Source organism: Hesperophylax consimilis, chromosome 18, assembly GCF_061612785.1.
Source record: "Hesperophylax consimilis isolate HC1 chromosome 18, BYU_Hcon_1.0, whole genome shotgun sequence".
Taxonomy (NCBI): Eukaryota; Metazoa; Arthropoda; class Insecta; order Trichoptera; family Limnephilidae; genus Hesperophylax; species Hesperophylax consimilis.
The window spans coordinates 32,473,697-32,501,079 of record NC_142853.1 but is presented as its reverse complement, the minus strand read 5'-3'; the positions used below and the strand labels follow the sequence as shown (position 1 = coordinate 32,501,079).

Sequence of the window (27,383 nt, the reverse complement as noted above, 5' to 3'; positions counted from 1 at the left end):
ATCAATTTTGGTTTACATTATATTGTAATGAATGTGCGACTAAAGGTCTGCGTGAGAGAGATGGCACAAAAGTGATACAACTGCAGGAATACACGTAATATATATAAATAATGTATTGCACTGCTTGTCTTCATCTGTGCCCCAGTCATCGATGTACAAATTTACAGTCCAGTCTATTATTTAAATTGTGGTTTTTGCAGATTTATACAGAGGTTTATATTTGAGGGTGAACTTGAAGATCAGTTCAGTGAATTCTTCATCAGAAAAGATCCCATAAATGTGGACTCTTACAACAAGCGCTACTGGGACAAGGGCTTCATTATCAGGAATGATGAAATGGTTCCCGAATTCCTCCGAGGCATAGCCAAATACATTTTGTTGTGTGGAAAATCACTGAGGCTTCTGAAGCTGTGCAATCCTGATGTGAGTATTAATGCCAACTTTCATGCTTCTTACATTTCTTCAAGTTGTTGTTTAATTATTTTTTTAGTCAATTAACATTAATTCCCCTGTTGACAAGTAACAACTGATTTCATTTCATGTTCCTTATACAGTCACGCGAACTAAAAATATCTTCAACTGTAACAGTAATAATAATTTAACAACTTAACTTAATAACGCTATCAGATAGGCGGATCATCTCTGACCTTGTACTTTTAAATAAAATTATTAATAATTCCATTGACAACCCTGAAATTCTCGCCAAAATAAAATTTTACGCACCGACTAGAAATACGAGGCAAAGTGCTACATTTTTCTGCGACAATTTTAAAACCAACTATGAAGCTCATACACCTATAAATAGACTACATCATTTAGGCAATAAATTTGGGAATATTGTAGAAATGCTTAAAGATTCCGTATTAGTTATAAAACGAAATCTTTTTAATCATTTTACTGAGATGTATGAATTCACAACTCCGTAGCGAATACACTTTTGTTTTTATTTGTATATGTTCCTTAACCTTTTGAACGCGTTAATTTGCTCCGTTTTATCTATACCCGTACGCGGTACATATTTTCAAATACCTATGCATGCAATTAAATGTCAAATTATAGCATTCTGGCATGATTTATTGGACTATAAAGACAGAACAGATTATTCTCCACAATATGAAAACAAATCCTCGTGTGTCAACACTCTTAGATGTTTATAAAAACAAAAACATAAAATTTCATACAAAGACGTACCGTATCTTTTGAATGTGGTCCCGCCATTCACTCGGCGTCATAAATAAACCACTCTCGGTGTGTGTGTACTTAGGCCACTGTGTTTATAGACACAAGTGGGACACCATGATCACTTATCATTCTTAGTTATGAAAAGTTGTGAATGACAAACTAGTACTAACGCCATCCGTTGACAAAAATGTAAACTAAAGGACTAAAAGGCGCGAAGAAACGCACTTGGTTATCGATCTTTTTTTATGAAATACAATTTTATTTTTGAGAAATTCTTGTAGATGTCAGCATCGTGATAGTTCTACAAATGTCCAAGTGAGCAAGAAATACATTTATGACGAAAGAGAGCGGGAATATCGGCCGTCAAAGTTGCCGTATCAACTGTTGATACAGCCGCGTGTGAGTATAGACTTTTTGCCGTAACAACAGTTGATACGGCCGCGTGCAAAGAGTTAATACATATTTAGCTTTCCGTAATCCACACTATTAATTTGAATTTACCTTAATTTAATCAAAAATCATAATTTATTGTAAACTATGTAACACAACTGTGACGGCCGGCGTGGTCTAGTGGTATACGCTTTTGACTACAGATCCGAAGGTCGCGGGTTCGAACCCGGCGTGCGCAAATAAATTTTATTTGATTAATTTGTGTTATTTCACAATTAATTAATTTAAAATAATATATAGTATATTTGCGGCACGTTCCAGAGTGGAAGATACTCTCAGTATCGCCCTGGTGTAAGACCACCATTCAGAATTGAAACGTTGCTTGAAATGGCTTTAGCCGTGTTTGGTGACCAGATCTGAATAGCCAGGTACTTCCCCACCTTCCTCTTCCCCATCTCCCTTCCCTCCCCAATACCCTCAGCCTCACAACATACCCCAATTGGGGATGCCATAGTCTCACTGGCTCCAGACGGGAGCAGTTGGGACTCTTGTGCGGTAATACTGTAAAAAAAAAAAAAAAAAACAACTGTATTACTTGTTAACTACTTTTGTAAAAGCCCATTAGGGCGTAAATAAATAAATAAATAATTTCAATACCAATTAGTTTATAAATTCTCCTATACAATACATTCACAGCTTAGGTAACCAATATGTAAAAGTAGCAGCTATTTTTAAAAGTACTGAAAGAATTTATAAAAGCATTTCACATATATTTTTGAAAAAGGTTATTAGTTTACATTTTATTTTCTATAGGCTCATTGTAAATTCTGATTAATTTGAATCATATTACATTGTGTTTTTATTTATGTATTTCTTTATCTATTCGTCTTCTTCTTCTTCCAGTTTTTAACCTACCAGTTGATGGATATAGATTTCTTTCCAGTCTTTATTCATACTTTAACCATGATGAACTATATATATCATGAGTGAGACAAACAAACAATATGATTGTATTTTTTGTAGGACCCATTGTGCGTTCTGCTCTCCACCGAATACCCTCCCATCAAGTGTTGCCTCACATTCTCGGAGATGGAGGAGCAGAGAAAGCTGTACGAGAGGTACCGGGTGCAGTGCCTGTACGTGTGCGGTGAGCCCGTCTCCTTCCACAGCCTGCTGGTACAGCGCGAGGCTGAGAAGAAGGCCTTCAGGGAGATGGTGCACCTCAAACAGGGGGAGACTATGCACAAACTTATAGGTAACACAGAGGTATAATGACAAAACAGAACATTGAAGAAAAGAGTAACAAACAACAAACCTAACCTAACCTATTCTTACCTCATGCTCTGTTTTGTTACTGTTCTGTCTTATTCGTCTATCATTCATATATTGTACAACAAATATAAACTAACCTATTCTTACACACATCGTATTCTGTTTTATGCGGTTACCGTTCATGTACCGAGGGCTAAAGTCAAAAAGCGCTATCTACCATAAAAAACGTTAAAATAATTCTAGGACTCAATCAAATGACGTTATTTACAAGAAAAAAACATACCCATACTAATTGTTGGTATATCTTTTTGTAGATAATGTTGATGACTTTAAGCCCTCTAATTATTAATAGGTTCTTTTTGTGGACAACATTGTTTGAATAAGCCCTAAAATTATCGGCATATTTTCGTAGGTAACATTATTTGACTTTAAGACCTTGAATTATTTGTTTGTATTTTGTTCATAATGTTGTTTGACTTTAAGCCCTCGCTCGGGGCTTAAATAACACTCTTTTTTAATCATTTTTCTTATAATAGATGCGATGAAGATTTCCGGGTGTTCAATTTTTCATTCGGCCATACGATTTAATTAACATCGTACCGCTTAATGCGGAAAAAATGCATACTACTTACTGCATTTTAAAGCCAATGAATCCACCTAGATTTCTCCGTTTATCGCATATTTTTAGGTTTTACAAAAAAATTTCAAAATAATAGTTATTATTATTATTATATGTGCAGGTAGCATTCTCCTTTTGCGCTCATATCAATAATTTAATCAAAAAAATCACCTTCCTAAATTTGGGCAGATGTTCCTCTAGTGGTTAGAGGTTTAGTCTTTCTCATACACCATATTTAACAGCTCGGCTCTGATCTTGCTATGGCGATTCTGTTTTCTAGTAATTAAGTAATACGCGAATATAATTATAATTAATATTTTCTCTCGTAGAGGATCGCAAGCGCCTGTCTCGTGTTATCTCGGACAATAAGCGACGACAATTCAATGCTTTGAGAACGGCGGCTGAAGATGCAGCTTCCAGGAGGGAACTGGCAAAGAAAAAGGACTTGCAACAAGACTTGCTCATTATAGAATATCAAACGGCATCCAACAAACTACATGACTTGCGTATTGAAGAGGAAAAGTAAGTACCTAATTTTTTTTTTAAATGAGAATGTTTTTAAATGGCAATTCTATTTAACTAAGTATAGATATTTTTAATGGCAATACTGAAAATCGAAATATGTAGATTTCTAATTTACAGTGTCAAACTTTCATTTTGTCTAAAAATAATTGAGCCCTTATGCTGATTATCAAAATAACGCTGTTTTGGTGCAAATCCTTTCAAATTATGCGACTTAAATCCAACTACATTCACAGCAAAAATCGTTTTAAAATCTCAATCACAGACGACAGCAGAAGGTCTATGGTGACGGCCGGTAGTTATTACTTAGTCGGCCATAACTTAATTGAAACTGAGGGTTTGTTGTGAACAGCTCTTGGCATATTTGTCATTTTATGATGATAAAGTTTTATTTCTACGTTGTGTTATTTGTTAATAAATTAGGTAAATATTTACCTACGACTACCGTTTGAGAAAATATTCCGTACGAGACACTATTTTGACATACCGAGTTCTCGCATACTTCGCGTTTGTTATTACGTAGTGTAGGGCACTGCCAACATAACAATTAAAAAACACAATCGGATAGTTGTTAAAATTTATATGGCGAAACGGTTTTTTATATCATAGACAATGAAAAACATTTTTTTTTAAATGATGTGTTAATTTATTCATACAAAAAAATATTGTAAATAAAAAATTATTTATTAAAATTAACGTATTAAGGAAAGGTTTTTTGGTAAAGGTTACGAATTCCGCTTCACGGTAAATATGGAATGATTACTTTGAATTAATACTTGAATTTAGTTATATTATTAAATTATTACTAAAAGTTATTATAAATGTTGGGGAACCTTTAATAACGCCTGCTCGCGTCCCCTTTAGAGTTATATCCCAGTTTTCAAGTAGTTTGTGGGCTACGCTAGGTTTGTATAGACTGGTTTGTGATTTAATTCTACCTAATCCAACCTAACCTAACCTAACCTATCCTATAATAATCCAACCTAAACTATCCTATAATAACCCAACCTAATCCAACCTAACCTAACCTAACCTATCCTATAATAATCCAACCTAAACTATCCTATAATAACCCAACCTAACCTAACCTAACCTAATCTAACATATATATTAATCCAACCTAACCTAACCTAACCTATCCTAATCTAACATATATATTAATCCAACCTAACCTATCCTAATCTAACCTATAATAATCCAACCTAACCTAACCTAATCTATCCTAATCTAACATCTAATAATCCAACCTAACCTATCCTAATCTAACATATAATAATCCAACATAACCTAATCTAACCTGTAATAACCTATAATAACCCAACCTGACCTAAAATGAAAACGTTTTATTTTAAAAAAATCGTAGTAAACCTTTAAATATTAAGAAACTAAATTCATCTGATGTTTGGTATCAAAGTTGATCGCCTAACAATTAACGGGTGCGTGTCTAGCAATCTCGAAAAATTGTCTATTATGCCGATTATTCCTTTCATGTTTCCTACACTGCCACTACACAAACAAACGCGAAGTATGTGAGAACTCGGTATGTCAAAATAGCGTCTCGTACGGAATATTTTCTCAAACGGTAGTCGTAGGTAAATAATTACCATAAATTATAACATGTTCGAAATTTTTTATTTCACAAATTTTATGGAGATCTAAATAAACAAAAATGTAAATGTTCATATGCTCAGAATCTTAAATCTCGCAAAGTTCTTTACCGATTGCTTTGAAATTTTAACACAACGTTGCATTTGAATATGATTGTGTTTTTATATACCTGTATTACATAAATGTCTCTTGTGACAGGTACAACATGCTTTTTTAAAAAACAACACCATCTGTTGGATGTGAAAGCAACACGCACTATTATTCTCTATCTATACAGACATACTGAGCCACAGCAATGCATTGCGGGGTACAGCTAGTTTGTTAATAAAAATAAGAAACATTGATTTATGGAAAAATGGCATTTATAACAAATTTTACATCAGTAATAGATTACATACAGATTTTAAAACAGTTTTTTATCATAGCCCCACATTTGGTGCTAATGTAAAAATAATTAAATATTAAAGTGAATTTGGGAAAAAGATTTTATCGTAGGAAAAGTAAAAATAACAATATAACTAGACTAGTGGGAAAGGCAACACGGCGCATTATCTTCGACTATGTACAAAAGATAAAGACTTCCTCTAGGCACTCTTCAACCTCACTAAAAGGGACGATACATCTCGCTATCAGTTATCAGGTACTGAGCCTAGAACTTCTGTAAGGCCTCGCTGGAAGGGACGACACATCTCGCTACTAGTATCAGGTCTTGAGCCTATGACCGGCTCAGGATCTCTGCTCGTTCAAGGCTGTGCGTTCGCTTATATTGACCGTCCGTGGTACATCATTCGGTAGGTAGCGTTGAGTCGGCCACTGATTAATTGGTTTATAATTTACGTAACCCGTATGAGATCTCTGATATCTTGCGTTCGTAGATAAGGACACCGTAATAGGTGTGAGCAAGAAAGTATTATGTTTAAGCAGTTTGCTCCCGTTATATATATATATTTTTTTTACTTTTATGTGATTGTACTCAACATTATGAATGGATTGAGTAAAATATATATAAAATGTGTTGTCTATTAATTGAAATACTTTATTACATATAAATTTACTTAACTTTCAATGTGTATCGGCTCACTACAGTCAAATGAAATGTTTAACCCCTCCGACTTTTCGCGAACTTGAAGCTAAGATGTCTTTACCGAAATGTCAATTTCACGAAAACGTTGTGTTATTACCGCCTCACAATCAAAGCTCTATAAATGAAACATTACTGAACGGAGCCGAATAGTAAAAACTGTTTTAGAAAGGTTACAAAATAGGCTTTCAAATTGTTGTATCATAAATAAATATTAACATTTGTAAATATTTAAATTTAGAATGGAAACATGAAAAAATTGTAAAAATGACTCACCTGTAATGTTTTATGTAAAAACGATACTAAAATCACGGATAATGTAAAAAAAAAACACTTATTTCATCGTACAAATGTACAATAAACAATTCTGTCACTTCACTTTTTGACCATTTCATACAAAATATATTTTTAAAAAAATAATTAAACTTGCGAGGCGGGTCGGCACGTCAAACGGCTTTCTTGGCGTCGTTTTACGATTTGGCGGGTAAAATTTGCTTCCACTGAGTAGGTCTTTTTACGGGTTTCTATGGATAACTTTGAATAGAGATGTGAAGCTTCATTCAATACGAATATTTTACTTTTTGTTTTAGGGATGTCACTAGAAGAATAACGGAGTTATGACGATTTTTGTGGAAACACACGCGTTGACGTGTAAACACGCTTATTGTACTTGACTGCTATCGTTATTTTATCGTGTATATCTGCTTACGTTGCTGACCGGTTAACAGCCAATATCTAAGAACTCACTTTTTCACATAACGCTGTTTTTTCGCATAAGTTTTCAATTATAATAAAGCACCATTTTATTTTGCAGGCAAAAGTTGAATGCATACTATTCAGAAATCGGCAAAGAAGTAGAGAGGCGTCAAATGAAATCTCAATGGAAAATAAAAAGACTGAAATTAGATGAGCGGAGAGTGCAATTACTCACCAGTGAAAAAATTAATTTGACGAGAGAAAAAATGGAGCTGGATCACCAATCTCTTGAAGGCAATTTCGACAGTATTTTACCGAATAAATCACCAAGAGACATTCCCGCAGCTATTTCGGAAGTGTTAATAAATGTAGAAGAAGCAAGTTCTGTTTCAGAAATCCCACAAAGGAGTGATGATATGGCTATGAAAATTTCTTCAGATTCTCTGCATTTCGACTCTCAAGAAAATCTCTTAGATGACTCTCCTGAAAATCCTCAAGTTGAGCCAATGCTGGGAAGCATTCTGGAAATAAAAGGATCAGATGAATTAGACACAATTCCACTAGCAAACAATTCCTGGGATGACAGTGATGGACTCAATAATAATAGATTTTTAATCACAGATAGAGATAATAATAAAATCAGTTCAACGGAAAGGGCAGAAACTATTACGACAATTGACGCCATGGACCGAATTTCTCTATCAAACATTAAAGTTCACAAGTCATTAGATTTTGATGCAAGTCCTTCTGACATTTTAAATAGCAATGTTCCAATTAAGAATGTGTCCTTTAGTGACCAGAATATCTACAATACGTATCAGCAGCAGAAGCAGGAATTTAATAGAAATAAGCAAAGGGATTTAGCGCACGATTTCTCAGTAGAAAATTACAAACAACCGGCAATAAGAGCGATCAAAACAGTTGCTAACTCAAAGTTAACTGCAAATACTGCTGAAAATAGAAGTGATGCTATTCATAATAAAGACAAAGTTCTCGGTTCCATCACCTTTGACAGCGTCAGTGAACCAGCCTTGAACCCAAACAGGATTGATGAACCACAGTTTGATACGGAGGCGAGTAAAGAAGCATTGAGGAATAGGCAGAAAGGTTCAAGCCATGAAGTGGGTCCAGAGATGGAAGTTGATTCACAAAGCAGCAGAACTAAACAAAGAGGAAGTCTGACTTTAGATCTGAAAGGTTGCTCAAAAAATTATAGTTGGGATTGGGGCAGTAGAAAAGCCTCAGACAACGGTAGTAGGTTATCAGTCGTTTCAACTCCTCAGTTAATGACTCCTAGCCAGTTTCCAGCTAGGCTAGATGTTGAAACTCCATCAACATTTGATGAGAGATTGATAGGTGTTCCATCAGCAACTTTAAGCCCCATCTCTAGTCGCGTTGATAACATTGCCAATATGTCATCATTGCCTTTCACCGGTGACGGTTTCCGATTTCCGAACATCATCGAACAGCATACGGACGAAGAAGAATCTGTTCCGGATTATGCTTCCATTAAAGATCATTTTCCTCAAACACCGGAATCTTTCAAAGCCTTTGATGATTACGGAGCCAGATCCTCCGTCTGGAATTTCAGCAGTGATGAACTCGTCTTCGATAACTTCAAACCATTTGGCATTGAAAGCACGGCGAGCAATAAGTTCACGTCTATGAATATATTCCAAGAACCGTTAAGCATGGATAACCTCAAGTCTCCGTACACTAATTTTACAGATATCATGGCAAAAGTTCAGAAGAAACCTATGACAGATACGTTCAAGATGTTCCATCTGTTGGAGAAGAGTGAGAATATTGTTGCAAACATCGAGAGCGCCGATAGCTCTATGATGGCCGCTTGTTTACAAAGATCTGTTGTGATTCCATTGTCTTATCAAATGGAGATGGTGAACAATGCTATATTGAAGTATTTCCTGGTCAACTGTGACCTTTATGATCATCTGAAGAGCTTGGGCGATTATTTCTTCCTGATGGACGGAGAGTTTGCCAAGACTATTTGCAGCAAACTATTTGAGAAGCTGAGCACGACAGAGAGCCCCCGGGAACTACTGAACTTTGCAACTCTGCACAGCATATTGGATAAATCATTTGGGTCTTCCATCGGAGGTAAGCGCCATTGATCTGCGATACAGGGTGACACTATTTGGAGTAAAAAATGTAAATCATATCTTAGTTTCCGGTAACACCCTGTATTCTAATCAGACATTTTATTTCAAAGAATTAATATTTTGTTGATGTTGTTCCGGTGTGATTGAAAACACTGATATTTGTAGGTTCCAACAAGTATGCGGAGAATTTGTCGTTTATTGTGAGCGATATGCCGTTAAGTTTCTTGCGACTGTCTCCGGATGTCCTGGCAAGTCTCACCCTGTCCTACACGGTGGCCTGGCCAGTCAACATCATCATATCCCAAGACGCCTTGGACCGCTATGCCATAGTATTTAAATTTCTGGTCAAACTCCGGTGGATATCTTGGGTGCTGGAACAAGACTTGGAGGTAGGTTTTTTTTTTGTAAATAAAAATGTATTCATACTTATATGTGTATATACACCGTATTTTATACAACTTTGGGGTAAATTCATGATAATTTAAGAAAAAATCCCAATAAAGTTTTATAAATACGGCTATTCTAATTATCAAAAAAAATATTTTAAATTGTCTAATGTAATTATTATTATAGTTTTCCTTTTGAACACCTGACCAAGTGAAAAAAAAAAAAAATTTTATAAGTTTATACAAACTCTTTGTAAACCCTAGAAACATAAGAAATTTATCACTATTTTTTGTATTTGGGCACTAATGGAAAAAAAATGTGAACATTTTTTGCAATTTTGAACAATCAATCACCCCCAAAGTTTGACTGTATGAGTGTGTACACAGGGTGTATCGGCACGTGCCCGACAAACTTTATACAGCTATTCCTTAGCACATTTAGAGTAAAAAATGTTATGGGCACTTTGCTGTGGGGTAACATTTGTTTTCAATTAAAAACAACAAAAAAAATATTAAAAATCCACACTCCATCACTGACATTGGCATTGTTTCTCGTGTTCAACGGCTGTTATTAGCAAGTGTGTCAAAAAGCGTCCTCGCTCTTTCATACACTAAATAATAATAGTTAAAAATGAGATGAATGGTGCCATCCCATTTCGTTGTGATTGTAAAAGCGCGCCAATGTAGGTACGTACGTACATTATTCAACAAAACTCGAATAAAATATGGCCAGATGGGTTTTCAAACTTTGACAAAGGATAAAACATTGGTGACATGTGGTGAAAATATGAATAAGAATTTTTTTATTTAAAAAAAATGTTACCGGACAGCAAAGTGCCCATAACATTTTTTAGTCCAAATGTGCTAAGGAATAGCTGGTTAAAGTTTGTCGGGTACGTGCCGATACACTCTGTGTATAACGGTTTATAACAGATATATGGGTATGACACTTTATGCCTCTTGAGTTCGGTGTGGTGATATGCAGGCTGGGCCATAGAAAATGTCTGGAACATGGTCTCGGTATGGGGAACACATGTCCCTACCACCTGCTCATTCGAAATATTGGCTATTACTCTTTTTTACTGATAATATTATATGCACATAAATTGAAACTATTATTTAAAATAATCTTGAGCAGCAGACCCACTTACATGAACATTTTAAAATAAATAATGCGCAGACCCACGAAAAATCACGGGATAGTCTGAATTCTTGAAAACAAATCAGTTTCAAATTTGAAAATGAGGCAGTGAAAATAATTTTCTTTTAAAATGTTATACTATAGCTAGGTTTATCGCTTGTATAAATTCTTCACACAATCAGTTTCAATTTAAAATTCAAAGTAAATTGGAGTTCATTGAACCAGAGTTACGCAGAACGCAACAGAAATAATTCCACATTAAAGATTTTCAATATTATATTATATTACTATACATCCAAAAGTACTCATAAACGGACCAGACCCAAGGAGAACTAGACAACTACTCAATATGGAGAGAAACTCACTGAGGGAACTGATAGGACTACTAACGGGACACTGCCATCTCAGGAGACACATGCAGTTGTTGGGAGTGGTAAACACCAACAGATGCAGGAAATGTGAAGAGGATGAAGAGACTCCAATTCATCTGGTGCCAACGTCCAGTTCTGTTGGGTTCAAGGCTCAGATACCTGGGAAGACACATTGTAGAACCAGAAGACATAGCCCCATATCCAATTACGATCCTGGTGAACTTTATAAAAGGGACCGGGTGACTGTTAAAGGATTGAGGTAAAAAGGGAGATAGCACAATGGGCCTATGGCCTAAATGCTCACGGGAACTACATGTAAACCGTCTCCGCTCTATAGATAGTTAAATATTACTAGCTGATGTGTACCCGGTGTTGCTCGGGGACTTATGAATAATTTGGGGCAAAGTTTTGAGGTTGTGAAGTCTAGTGTACCTGTCAACTGGGTGCATTTAATATGTGCATGGAAATACTATTATTGTATCATAATAACTATTTGTTTCACTCGATCATGCCATGTCTTCGTCGGGCGTCCTCGACTTCTCCAACCATTCACTTCCAAGTTATACATTGTCCTCACACCTCATTTTACCACAAATTATTATTTGAATTGCGTCCTTTCTTAGGTATATGGTTTTATTAGATACAAAGGGCATTGAAAGTGAATTTAATTTCAGGTGCTAAAGATGTCACTGAAAGAAGAATTCATGGTATCCGGCGAGCTCTTGCGTTCTCCCGAATACCACTCGGTGCAGCTCTTCCGCTACTCCATGTCCTCCTTCATGAGGTCCATCCATTGCTACGTGTCCACCACGTGCCTGCAGTCTTCCTGGACCGAGTTTGAGAAGGATCTGATGAAAGTCGGCACGTTGGATGACCTCTATGCGGTCCACGTGGCCTACATAAAGAAGGTCTTGTTCAGATGTCTACTGAACAGGAGGTCGCAGCCCATAATGAGAATGTTAGATGATATATTCAAGTCGGTGTTGCAATTCCACTACCAGCTGAATGGAAGGTTCATTTTTTTCCATATATTTATTTTAAATATTTTGTTTTAATACCACACTATAGTCCCGACTGCCCGGAGCCAGTGGAACTATGGCATCCCCATTTGGGGTATGTTGTGAAGCTGAAGTGAGAAGGTGAAGGATACAGAAAAGAGGAAGGTTGGAAAATACCTGGCTATTCAGATCCGATCTAAGGGAAATTAACTTCTTTTCACATTATTCTGTGTACAATGAGTAGCATAAATCAATTCAAAAATCTGAATAAAAACAAAGTGTAGTCTGATCATTAATAAAAACTTCTTCCGTAGATGCTGGCATATGAAAGAAAACGATGTGCACTACACGCACCCATTCTTCGACAAGATGCTTCTGGCCTACAATACGTTTGAGAAGCAGGTGCGGCACCTGCACAAGATGGTGCACCGCCTGCACGCCATCGGCTACCAACCGCACCTCATCGAGCTGACAAACATGATGAACATGAACGGCTTCTACGATGACAAATAATAGTCACGGAGCATTTATTACGATGTATTTATTTATTATCAAAATTGTGCGACAAAAGCAAAACATTTTATCTCATTGGGTCAGTCCTGTATCGAGATAATATGAAAGAGATATATATGGCACAGAAGTGTGTAAGGTGTTGACTGTCGTCAAGCTACCACCAACAGTTGTAAAAGCAGTGGAGCCAATGAGAGTTAAGTGTTTGGTGTGTAGGTAGGAATGGAGGCGGGGTGCCGCTATGTTTAGATGCTGTTTGCAGTAGTATGGGTGAACAGTGTTATGCATGCCATTTCCACTTATGTTCTTGGGCCAAATCTGTCGTTTCTATTTCATTATACAGAACATCTTCGTTCTTCTCGGTATGGTGGAGGTCAAAGTGGGATGCTGAAGTTATCCTGTTATCCACTGGATTCAGTTTAGTGAGGCCCATACCTTAACATAATTGAATAATGTTTATTTAAAAACTAAAAGTATTAGGCTGGAAGTAGTGTCAAGATTACATCAGTCGTTTTGCGATAATATGTAGGTGAATGAATGAAGCATGTCGCTATTTCCAGTCTACGTATTTTTATTGTCATATACAGTGAAACCTTTATCTATTGTTTTTAAAGGGTCCTATTGAAAGAAACTATGAATGCGGGAATATAGAAAAAAGATCACACTTAAATGTTTAATATTCTATTCTAAAAAAGATAGGTACATATTTCACATATAAATTTTTGTGCTGTGATTCAAAAACGCTTGGCTACATCAATGTGTTTTCAGCAGTTTTTTGTCTCCACTTCCTTGACAATTTTTAATTTTTCTCAAAGAGTACGCACTTTTTCATTGGACGGTTCATTTTTAATGTTGAAATGCTCAAAAACTAGAAAGCAAAAAGATAACACGCACGCTCCGCTGTGTTTGAAAATACTTTAATAACGACAATTAATGTCAATCTATTTTTGCGAGTTTTGTATGATATTAAGTAAACGACACACGCAGGAAAACAATTAAGTATTTGGATAATGGTCGATTGGGATTTCACTGCGACACTATTTTTGTCCAATTCACTCAGTTGGTGAAGCACATGTTTATTTATTTTAATGTGATATCTTACAAGATACCCCCAGCCCGGAGCTGGTGGAATAGTGATTCCTCCATTGAGGAATGTTGTACATATTATGGACCAAAGTGGCAGGGGAAAGGTAGAGTAAGGTTGGAAATGATATTTTTTCCAGATCTGATCTAAAATAGTTGAAATCTGTTATGAAAATTACAGATAGTTTCTGAAGCAGCTGCTTAGCAAAATAGTAAATTGTGCATTGTATGTGCACACATTCCTAGGTATATTATTATATTGTATTTGTTGTTCTATAATTTCGGAAAAGGTTTTTTCCACGATATACTTAGCTAATTGAGCTGTTTAATGCAACAAAAGCCCAACCCACAATTCAGTTGAAATTGACTTACATGCATATTTGAAATCAGCTCTTCTTTAACTATAAATGCAAAAAACATCCAACCCCTCAGGCCTCTGGCACATTGAATGTTATATTTCTTAAAGACACTGAATGTTGACTCGTTTCTGTGTAAGTCGGCTCGTATGTGGAACGAGCTACCGGCATTTGTTTTTCCTCCCTCCTATAATCCGAGCCTCTTCAAGGCCCGCATTAACAAATCCCTTCCTACAGCCCCTACCTTATTCCGCCTCACAACGCCGCCCAACCGGGTGGTGACATAGTTCCCCTGTCTGTACACTGCACAGGCAGGGACACTCTTGTGAGGTGTCACATAAAAAAAAAAAAAAAAAAAATATCGGAGAATTTGTGTATCCTTCCAATTCGCAATAAAATCCAAATAAATATAATATTTCTGAATGAATCCGAAAACTAAAAACTATTTTTGAAAGGTGATGAAATATGTTTTCAAATTTTATTATTATAAATAAACAAATCATTTTAGAAATATTCAAATTTTGAAATCAAACACAAAAAGCTTAAAAAATTGCTCACCTTACATTTTTCATTTAAACACAAAAACTAAAATGACTGATGATGAAAAAAAATCGCATATTTTACTAGATAGATGCACAATAAACATTACTGCCACCTAAATTTTCAATCATTTCCTATAAAAATAATGACGATAGGGCTGTTGCTCACTATACGGTATACGTCATTATGTAATTTACTCCAAAACAACAAAAGCCTAACAAACTCTTTTTCTTCTATTTATGAATATTTTTCAAGAACTTTAGTAATTATGCCGTATTAACATTGGCACTCAACATATTGTTACTATTATTTTTCAATAAAAAAAGTTTAATTTTCATTCCTTGACTCTTTGCACGCGGCCGTATCAACTGTTGTTACGGCAAAAAGTCCATACTCACACGCGGCTGTATCAACAGTTGATACGGAAACTTTGACAGCCGATATTCCAGCGCTCTTTCGTCATAAATGTATTTCTTGCTCACTTGGACATTCGTAAAACTATCACGATGCTGACATCTACAAGAATTTCTCAAAAATAAAATTGTATTTCATAAAAAAAGATCGATAATCAAGTGCGCCTCTTCGCGCCTTTTAGTCCTTTAGTTTACATTTTTGTCAACGGATGGCGTTAGTACTACATAGTATGTCATTCACAACTTTTCATAACTAAAAATGATAAGTGATCATGGTGTCCCACTTGTGTCTATCAATGCAGTGGCCTAAGTACACACACGCCGAGTAAATGGCGGGACCACATTCAAAAGATACGGTACGTCTTTGTATGAAATTTTATGTTTTTTTTTTAATAAACATCTAAGAGTGTTGACACACGAGGATTTGTTTTCATATTGTGGAGAATAATCTGTTTTGTCTATATAGTCCAATAAATCATGCCAGAATGCTATAATTTGACATTTAATTGCGTGCATAAGTATTCGAAAATATGTACCGCGTACGGGTATAGATAAAACAGAGCAAATTAACGCGTTGAAAAGGTTAATGACTCAGTTTTGGTGTTAGGCTTTTGTTGCACTAAACAGCTCAATTTATACGGCACCATTTATTATAGTGTCAAATAAAGGGCGCTTAACAATAATACCTAAGAATTATATAAAAGTAAGGTATGTTAAATTTCGGTGAGTATATTATTTGTCACACCTAATATAATGAAAATAGCACCGTAAGTACCCATTGGATACAAAAAAATTGTAACCCATGAGCTCTGGTGTATCCATATGGTAATCTGACATTATTACTCGTACATACTGCTTGTGGTATTTTTACCCTCGGTATACTGGCGGTATTAGGTTCCTGGAGCTCGGCATTCCAAAGGTTAATCTCAATTAGTAATGTCTGGCCATAACTCTCTAAAGAAGTTTAGGATAGTTTTCAAAATGCACTCATTTATTTAAATAATTATTATTCTTGCATATGCCTATGCCCTTGGGGTTTTTAATTTGTATTTTATTGTTTTACTTGCCTAACCAAAATCTCACCAATTACGCTTACATATAAGAATTATTTTTTTAGTTTTGCAGCTTAAGAAATTAAAATTAAATTCATTCATATGAACATATTATATTGAAGGTAGAGATGTAGTGTAGATTTAAGATGCCATAATTCTTATTATAAATTATAAATAAGTTAAGTGGGGCCTAATTATTATAATAATTATATATCCGTCCAAGCAAATCCATGTCAAAATCAATTATTTCACAAATTAAAATAAATAATGTACCTAGTGTTCTTTCTTTTGTCGAGTTCATATTGTTATCATCACACCTATTTCACAATCATTTAATTTTGAATACATCTATTTGAAGTTCATTTTTGTTTTCTTAAATGAATGTTTGAATGAAGTCGAATCTTGGAAATGGAAATTAATCTATCCGCATACCCGCCGCCGAGATTGGGAGGCTGCACTTATTTCGCATCGAAATAAGTGCATATTGCCCACCCCATTGGGGCGACAAAAACTTTTCCCACATACTTAAGTAGTTAAGTATAAAATTATAATCCATATAAAAGCAAAAAAAAATTTCATTTGTTAACCCATTTCCTGCCATCAGATCAAGCCGAAACCTGGCAGATACACTCGTCGATGACAGTGCATTCTATCTAATTTTTGTGGCAATCACACGGACGTATATACATATCTCTGAAATTGGATGACATTACAGCAGCAAATATACTAAATAAATGTCAGTCCTACCCAATTGGAATTTGGCTCAGTTGTTAGCGCGGTTGACTCCCGTCCCTGGGGAGGAAGGTTTAATCCTCGGTCAAAAAAAATAATTTTATTTACACCTATTAATAAAAATAGATGTATTATGGTAAAAAAACTGTTAATGCTATATTTTTCCAGATTACCTGTGATAAAAATAAAATACGTGTGAATGTTTTCTAAACTTAAATATTCAGTCTTACTGTCAAATCTGAATGAAAACTGTTTACAATATATATTATAAATGGTTGTTTATCAGTTGTGAAAAATTTAAATCGCATTTATTAGTAAGGCGTTTGTTAATGTGGAAAAACAACGGCTAAAATTTTAACTTTAAAAAATCACTTTTTATGACATTTTCAGCGCCAAAAGTCCATAAAATAAAGGATATTCATCTTTTTGATTGATTTTTTAAAATCATAGTAATGGAGAATATACATTATACTTAATATTATAAGTGTCGGTAGACAGCAAAAATATTATTTTGAATTGATGCTGTGGGACTACTTTAATATTTTGCACCAATGGCAACACTTGCTCGCGGAATAATCCGTGGAACCTCTGATTACCGTCGATCATGACGAAGCAAATTTATTCCAGTTTTAGCGTTTGTCCCTACCAGTCACACTCTTTACCACCGTTTCCCCCGTAAAATGCGTATTGTCTTTTGTAAAAATAATTCTCACAAATTAAACAGAAATCATTGTGTAACTACTTTAGTTTTTAATCAATATCTTCCCATATCTACTGAACACGAATTTACGGATTGGAAAGAACCGTAAATCACATGGACCTTACAATCAACCTGATGGTAAACAGCAAAGGTCCTAAAAAAAAAACTTTACTTTCACAAGCGTTTAATAATACGATCATCACTTTATTAGCTTTAACCTGTTAAGGCGATGCACTACGTAGTAATGCAAAATCATGTGTTTTTGGTTTGAAAATTTGGTCGCCTAGAAATGTTTCAGATGCTTTTATTAAATACTGCGAGTAGAATACATCTTGGCCTTTGAAATAATCGAGTATTCTTTAGATAAGTCTTTTTATAAGCCCAGAAAAAAATAATATATAAGGCCAATGAAAACTGCTTTAAAGTTCAAAATCTCCTACTTACGAACCCGTTATTTATAAAATGATCGGGAAAAAAATTAAATATTTATGCCTGAACATCCACAAATAAAAGGCACTTTTTGGCCATGTTTTTTTCTTGCATAAATCAAAACAGGCGGATGGTGTTAAGCGGGAATTTAAACCTTATCGCCATCTACAAAGGGGGTGTTATTGATAGCGGCTCGATTTCAAATATTACACGACGTAGTGCATCGCCTTAAAGGCCTGAGCATAAACACTGAAAAGTAGTAGTGGACCCTAACGTTTTATTAGCCCAAACGATGTTCATTGTGTTTTCATACATTTTTCAAAGCATTAAGGTCAAAGTCGCATCGCAAGTTATTCTAATAAGAATCACATTAGAATGCTCGAATGTTCTCCAGAGACCCTGAGTGATTTTTTCTTGTTATAATAATAATTATTATTTTAATCATTTTGCCATGTTGTAAATATGTAAACCAAATTATGATTTTAATTTAAAAAATATCTCCTGCACAATAAATTGATTTAACAATGAGTACTTTATTTAATTTTTTAAATCTACTGCACAAGAGTCCCAACTATGTCCGGAGCCATTGTGACATCCCCAATTAAGGTATGATGTGAGGCTGAAGGGAGTGGGGAAAGAAAGAAGACAGGGAAGAGAAGGGTTGGAGAATACCTGGCTATTCAGATCTGGTCACCAAACTCGGCAACGTTTCGATTCTGAATGGGTGGTCTTACATCAGGGCGATACTGAGTGTGATAAAAGATTACGGATTTGTGAGTGACTGTACCATGAAAGATGGAAGGGTTCAAAAATAGGGTTTTTTTTTTTTTTTTATTATAGAAAAAAAAATTCACAAGAGATAAAAATATATTACATTTCATATCAGACATCACTTTTTTTTGTTTACCCAATTTGTAGAGAAATATTCTCGGGTCAAACTGGGGAGCTCCGAGCTAGTCTATGTGCTTATAGATATAGATTATAACATGTATAGTTAAAAAATGGAAAAAATATATTTTCAAAAATATTACAAAATATTGTACAGTAAGAAAATTACATATAATTATAGAAACAGAATTTCAACAAAAATATAAGCAACAGAGATAGATTTAGATTTCGTACACATTTGCCAATAAAAGCCAAAACCCTGTTTATGACCATGGGAATTCAATAAATTTAAAAAAAATCAAAATACAGGGTGTCCGGGGGCACTAACTTCGGGGAAAATTTGTCGAATTCCGCAGCAAGCTAAGGTTCTTAAAAATGCAACATCTGATTGCAATTTAAATATCTAATGGAGACAAATAATTAAGTCGGTCTATTTAGTGTGGGTTATTTTAATAATTAATGCGTATTTCTTAACCTTCAACGTAACTTTGAAAAAAGGTTGAACTATAATGTATCTTTTTCCATCTCCGACGAAATAACTAGTGATTTCTTGTAATTATAATTTTTTGCGCATTAAGCTCACAGCGGAATTCGACAAGTTTATCACTTCGGAAGATGATTGTACATTTACATAAATATATGTTTTATATAAAAAATATGTTGTACTTAATAATATGATCCGTTTTAATTGTACGCACTAATCATAAAGAATCACCTCCCGAAGTTAATGCACTTTACCCACCCCTCGGATACCTTTATTTTTAACCGGCATTAATAGAGTATCCATCAAATATTAAAAAAAACATGGTTATTATTAAATTATTATTTACAAAACAATCAGAACTGTCAAATTCGAGTGTTTGACTTGACGTTTCGCGGGCAATTTCAACTTCTGACAACTATTTTCAAGTAGGTAGGTAGTAGTTAATTCATAAATAAATACGGTAGATCATAATATAAATAAAATAAAATTTATACTTACTATAATCTCGAAAATTTAATGTAGGTAATTAATACCTGTCCTACCTTTTGTAAATTTACTAGAAAATATTGGAACCTCGCTAAAAGCAATGCTATAATATTTATAGATCATCATCTTCTCGAGCCCAAAACAATATTTATAAAATATGCCTATTTTTAAATGTTGCCATGAACCATGTTTTCGCGCCACGCAATGACGTCGGTATGCCGCTCTGACGTCATAAACGTCGCCCGTATTTCTATTCCTCGGTTGTGTGACAGTTGTTGTTGACGCGAGTCAACGCGAGTTGTTTATTTGCTTGTGGTTAGCTCGATTTATGCAATTAAAAATATCTCACGATGTCTGTACATTTGCGATATAAATACTGTTTGGTTCCTATGTGTAAAAATACTACACGTAAAACTCCAAACAAAATGTTTTTAGCCTTTCCGAAAAACACGAAAACGAGGGAACTATGGTATAACGCAATGAAAAGAGACCCAATGAAATACAGAACTATTTCTCCTAAAAGTCATCTTCATTGTTGTGAAGACCATTTTAATGTAAGTTCCTTTATAATTAACTAACCATCACGCCGGTTCCGCAGGGGTAGGCAGAGGGGACGGACCGCCAAACAACTCGGTGGCACACACTCCTTGCCTCCTTCATATTCATACATCGTCCTTTATTGTGTGAATGATTTTATAAACAATGTTATTAGTTATTACTTAAGTTCTGCAAGATTAAAAACTAGCAGAACTCATTGATGTATTATATTTAGAGACATGAAGTGAAAAAAATAAGTTCCAATTTTGTCCGTCCAATTAGTCCGATTTGGCCTCCAACACTCTTACCCAGACCTACCGGAAACAATAAAATCCGGTCTACGTGCAGCACGCACCGAGTATCGCTATACCACTTTTCAATGAGATATTAATATGCAATGTCGCCTCTAATTGCACAGCTCTATGGTCTACCTTTTTTTAAAAAATAATAATTGAAAAATGATTAATATTAATTTTTATAATGCTGCTATCAGTACTAGGTTCTAACCTAATAGTAGCATTATAAAAATTAGTTTCATTATTTTTCTATTATTATTAAAAAAAATTTAAATAGAGTTCTACAAATTGAACACGACAACAATAAATAAGTTATTTTGAGCATCTCTAATAAATTGAAAGTTTTTAAAGTAACTGGGCAAACGTAACGTACGTTATAATGTACGCAGCTTTAATTTAAAATACACTTTGCATAAAATTTTCATAAAATAATTCAATTTACTCCATCTATGAATGTGTAGATTATAACGTACCTTATGTTTAACCTTAAAAATGCTATTTTTTATCAAAATTATAAATTATGTCACCACAAAGTGATTGCTGGCTGTGAAATTTTTATTAAATGTAAGTTCTTTTATATTTCAGCTTGAAGAAGACGTTGAAAGTTATATGAGAGTCAAATTAATGGGCGGAAATTTGTATTTGAAAAGCGGAGTGGTACCACACAAATTTGCCTGTCAAAAAAGGAAGTTAAAGCTCCAACCTCCCACAACATTAGCAGAGCCGCAAATTTCAGAGGGTTCTATAAACACTCTCGGCCCCGAAATATTCAATTCTCATACCTTGTACTCAACAATTCTCGGGTGCGAGACCGAGACTGCTAACATCAGTACGCAAACTCGTTCAGTTGGCAAAATTAACAAGGCTGTTCAAGTAAAAATTAAGTGTCATGTGCGCAGTAAAGGAACTTCAACAGTACAGACTGATAATATTACTAAGTTTGATGATGACAGTTCGATGATGAGAGGTAGATATCGTACACAAGCCGCAGGACTTTGTGCCATGTGTTGTGGACCCCTAGAGGTAATTAAAAAAATGAAAGTTTTTTTGTTTGTCCTGTACGCGTTCCTATACCATTCTTTATTTCGCTGAAAATTTCTAAGTTTGTTCTTATTAGTGCCAGGAGTGTTTAGAGAGTGGTTTGAATGCTAGAAGAAGTCGGGGACGCTCCAGAAAGACTTAACACATTATCTGCACTGGAATGAGAAATGGAGTTAAATTAAAGTCGACATTATGCAGTTTCAAATAATTATTTGTGGTAAAATGAAATGTAAATGACAGAGAAAGAGCTGTAAGGAGAGTGTATGATGTGGAAGTGAATGGTTGAAGAGGTCGAGGACACCCGAGGAAGACATGGCACGACCAACATCAACTGAATCAAATACTTGAGTCGGGTCATGTTAAGAGTCTGAATAACAGAATAGTATGTATCAAATGAAAAATACACTTTGTAAAACACCACTTTTATTTTGAATTAATATTAACAGCCAACCAGGTTTCGCTTAGCTCAAGCTTCATCAGGGCTTATTATATCAACTCAGCTGATATAATAAGCTCAGCTATCAACTCAGCTGATATAATATCAGCTGATATAATAAGCCCTGATGAAGCTTGAGCTAAGCGAAACCTGGTTGGCTGTTAATATTAATTCAAAATAAAAGTGTTTTTTTATAAAGTGTATTTTTCATTTGATATATAATGTCACATCACAAAATGTTTGCTTCCTTCGATAAAAAGAATAGTATGTAATCATATATTTGAATAGTATGTAGTCTAAATCATTTTGAGTTCAACATCAAAGCTATTTAAAGAATGCAAAGGTTTCAGCTTTTTGTGAGCATCTCATCTTCTTCATCGAATATAATGGAGTCACGTCATTTCGAAAGTAGGTGTGGAGAGGTAGGTATTAGATGTTCAAAAATATATAAGTTTATTATTATAAGATAGCCATATTTTCATTTTTGTGACAGGATATATTTTGCTACAGAAATATCTAAAAAGGTGTTAACATTAAAAAAATTATGAAGTGATCGGCAATATGGATTTCATCGAAACCGATTGTGTATTTCGATTTGCTCGCGTATGTGACGCATATTTGGGGCGGTACTTGGAGCAACTCAAACCGTTGGGTTGGATATCTCCAAAACTTTTTATATTTTTATTTATCAAACTTAAAATAGATCCATTTCATGTGGTCTGATATAAACTTACATATTTTTAAATACATCTACATATTTGAATTTCAGTTTTGTTAGGAATTGGCAGAGGAAGGATGATTACATTATTATTTAATGAGAGAGCTGGTAAAAAAATGATTTTTTTGAAAATTCTCAATTTTTTTTCTTTGTTTTACAATTTCTCTCTGCCTTTCTTTATACACATTTTAGAAATGAATTTCTTCAAAATATACATCGATAATTATGCATGAAGTCATGATAGCAATTTCAATTATGGCCTCCATCGAACGCTGTCCTGCAGTGAGGCAGTCACACACTTAGCTTGTCGCCCCGCCCCACAGAATGCTCTACCACTCAGGTCTTATAGAATTTTAAACATAAAATGCTGATATTTGCAAAATTTATCTGGAATTGACATTTCTGGTTTTTCCCCTGTGGTCTTCATTTGTAATATAAGCATACAATAGTTCATTTTTTTTACAGTTACGGGGAACTTCAAAATCCAAGTTGCCTACCAAAGAAACGAAAAATAACTCTCCGGAACAAATTGAACGTGTCTTCATCAAGCAAGAGGATGGTGAAGATTCATTTTCTTTGGAGGGCACTGATAATGTCAAACTAGAACCGGCAGAAAGCGACGAAACCACATCCGAACATCGTTTAACTCCTAATTCTCCGATTCTTAAATCACCTACTGAATTTGAAGTACAAATGACAAACGGACAAGGGCATTTTAGTGATAGTGAATTTCAAAATAAAAAGCAAAAGCACATAGAAAATAAATGTGATATATTTGGAAGAGTTATAGGAACTCTACTCAACGAAATGCCCGTTAGAGATGCCTTGGAACTACAGTTGGCATTGCAGAAAACTATCACAGACTTCCGACTCAGAAAGCACTGAACTAATTGATTTGAGAAAAAAAAACACCCCAAGTACCTCTCATGAAGGGGAAAGATATGTTTTTTGTTGTCAAACAGACTGTAAAACAACAATAATCATTGTGCCTGAGGATGAGGAAACTTTGCAAATTGGTTGATGAACCTTTATCTTCATCATGCTTTAGAAATCCGCAATACATTATGTTAAATAACTTAAATTAACCTTTTTTTTATTTTTGGAATAACTTAATGAGTATAACCTCAAATTGTAATATTTAATTATTGAAGACAATATTAGCGATTCCTAAATGAAAATTTGAAACAGAAAAGACTACATGTCCTAGATGTGACCGTATCTGTATCTGTTTCAAATTTTCGTTTAAGAATCGCTAATATTGTCTTCAATAATTAAATTAACCTCTCAAACGCTAACGTATCCTTGGATATGTTTAAAAAATTATTTCACTAAATACAACTATCTATTCTGTGGACCCTACATTATGGCAGATTACAGATATGAAATTATTCCCTATTACCAAATACACTTTGTCTGGCTGTACCTGTACAATTTACAAATACATCATTTTGAAAAAAATAAGTTATGATGAAAATAGAATCAGATGGCGCACAGCGAAAATTTTCCATCAGCACACAAAGAATTAACTGAAAGAACAATATATTATATTGGCAAATTAATCTTTTTCAATTTATACTGTAAGCACACTCCCACCTTGTACCTTGTAGGAATTATATTATTTAATAGCAGAACTGCTTATATTATTTTCTTTGGTGTAGAGGGCCGATAGCAAAATTATATTGTTCCTTGAACCACGCTTATAATTTGTTTTCTGAAGACTGATAATAATATAATAAAAGTATATTATTGGCGGAAGGTTGTGAATAATTTTTGGACCGCCCATTACAGTATTAGTTTGAAGATTAGATCTTCCGAGACTTTATTTATTGGAAAAAATAGTATTTTTGATTATGATATTTCTTCAATAATGAAATAGTAAAAGTTCTCTGTGGCACCGTGCTTATGTCTATATGTAGGCAGTGGCGGCTCATGACTTTTTACTGTGTGAGAGTGCTAAGTTCGAAAAATTCAACATTGTTGATGATGTTTAACACAAAAATTTTTTTTCGAAATTCGGTTTTTTGTATGATTTTTAGGAAAAAGGGTAATGTAAAAATATGAGGAAATGTTACGATATTTTTAGAAAATTAGAAAAAAATGTTTTTTGGTAAGGCAGTAAATAAAATGATATAGTTATGTTATGAAATATATATTTACTATTATCAGAGGCGGCTCTAGGGATCCAATCGTGGTAGGTTATTTGAAAAAAATGTGTGACTAATCTTTATTTGATATTGTGAAAAATGCCCATTTATTATTATCTATATCAATTTGTTATAGTATTAAGAGTCCGCGTATTATGTTAATATAGTAGATTGGAAATAAATACACAATCTATGTGTTTACAGCAAATTATTTTTAAGATATTAAGTTTTAATGTAGTTGTGCACAACATTAAAGTAAATAAGAGTTTGATTCTATTTGACAATGATCTTTTACATTTTTTGTTTTGTTTCATTCTTCAGCGTCATTCTAAATCGATTACAACATAAATAATTATTCCAAACCTTTCCCGAACTATCCAATAGAAAAACAACCGTTTTTCCACACACTACAAGCGTTTGAAATGAAAAACCAACATTTGTTTATGTCATCATCTCTGTAAAACATATAATATTCATCGTGTTGTCTCCCCCACGGTCATGACCTAAGCGTCCCTAAGCTTTCTTCGGAACCTAATTTTTACTTCGACAAAAAATATAGTGCCATCTCGTTTATTCTATGGCGCGCATAGGGATAGAAGATGCCAAAGTGGACATTCTTTAAATTGACCCAGCGAATCGTGTGGACTTGTGAATGAAAGCTTCTATTAGAGACAACAGATGTCACTGCTAGTCACTGGCCGCCGCCGCTCGCAGCTCTGCTATTTCGCGTTACATTTTAAATAAATGAATAATAATGCCAGTTGTTTTGATGCACATAATTGATTATTATTGTTGTTTTATAATTTTGGGGGGTCAAACACCAATTGACCTAAGGGAAGAACCGCCACTGACTATTATATAAGATTGTTAATAAAAGAAAAATTTGCATATTTTAATCTTTATTATTTTTAAAGTGTGGTATTTTAGAAAGCAGTCGCCCAAATGCATCCGTGGCTCGTTAGAACACATGTTTTTTTTTTTTTTTTTTTTCATCACTGGTTTCCCGTCTGCCACCTTTTACTACCCTTTTCGAGCAGACCACACAGTCCCACTTGAGACCTTTTCTTCAAATATGGAGTTTTCCACTGAACCTGGTCTATGATGGAGTGAGAATATTTATTGCCCAGTAACAAATATTGAAATAAAATGAATGTGTAGTTATGAAAAACAGAGCAAAAAGCACAACCAATCTTAAGTGGGTACTGTATACAACTGAATAGAATCATGTGTATACCTGTAAAAGGACCCTTTTATATTTTAAACAATAAAATGTATACCCATTATTTACGTCGCTGCTGCGGCTCCATCAGGGTTAGAATGTTTCCTATGACGCCGTGACGGCGACAACGGAGTGCAAAGAGTTAAAACTCAGATTACACCCAAAAGTCACGAGCCCCCACTGTCTATAGGTTTTAGAATTTCTCTACATGAGAGTGAAAACCATATCAAAATCTGTTTCGTAGTTTAGAAGAACTAAGCACACGATAGCGACTTTGTTTTATACTATTTAGAGTTTTTTTTCTCATACATCATTATTTATAGAAGGAACACTGTGTGACTGGTGTCCCCCAGGCATCCCCCAGTTTAAAGGTAAAATCATATTGCTTTCCATAAACATACTTCATGTATAATAATTAAAGAATATTATGGGAAAAAATATAACTAAGTAGGTTCTTAATGGTAATTTCCGTGAAAATAAAGAATAATGCCTGAAAAAAAAACAGAATTCCATTTATATAAAGGAAAATGTTTAGTGAACAACAGGAGGGTGGCGTTTGTTTGAATTTATACAAAATCTACAGTTTTATTTTAAGATTGATATAATTTGGCACACTTGGCCTTCAAAACAAGAGGAAGTTCACTGTCTACATCTGAATTCTAAAATCTCTATGTAAAGCCTAAAGGATAGAATAATGTCAGAATATTCCATTAAAAAATGTTTAAGGAGTTCTTGACTTCACCGGGGCGAGCACTTTATTGGAATTCTGAAACAGTACTTAAAAATTGAGAGTTTTCTGTGACAATGTTCAATGAAAAAATGCTCAAGCTATATTTTAAAAGATATATAAAAATTCATTTTCTTGAAATAAATTGAAAGTAGCGTAAAAGAGTAGATAGTAATGTCAGAAAAAAATGACAGGCGCAATACATA

General features: G+C 34.4%; 1 protein-coding gene and 1 long non-coding RNA gene across 2 annotated transcripts in view; both read left to right on the top strand.

Moving 5' to 3' along the window:
• Positions 1-18,700, top strand: part of Grip163 (gamma-tubulin complex component 6) — a 30,472-nt gene extending 11,772 nt beyond the window's left edge. The window contains exons 9-15 of the mRNA XM_089642412.1: positions 201-423; positions 2,596-2,827; positions 3,793-3,985; positions 7,489-9,488; positions 9,656-9,879; positions 12,063-12,400; positions 12,701-18,700. Coding sequence (XP_089498538.1) covers positions 201-423; positions 2,596-2,827; positions 3,793-3,985; positions 7,489-9,488; positions 9,656-9,879; positions 12,063-12,400; positions 12,701-12,899 — 3,409 coding nt within the window. The 3' untranslated portion in view covers positions 12,900-18,700. The remainder of the gene's footprint in view (positions 1-200; positions 424-2,595; positions 2,828-3,792; positions 3,986-7,488; positions 9,489-9,655; positions 9,880-12,062; positions 12,401-12,700) is intronic.
• Positions 18,701-20,365: 1,665 nt separating this feature from the next.
• LOC149415676 (uncharacterized) lies at positions 20,366-24,168 on the top strand. Its single transcript, XR_016303772.1, has 3 exons — positions 20,366-20,613; positions 21,478-21,915; positions 23,553-24,168. It is a non-coding gene; the product is annotated as an uncharacterized LOC149415676 (long non-coding RNA).
• Positions 24,169-27,383: the final 3,215 nt, after the last annotated feature.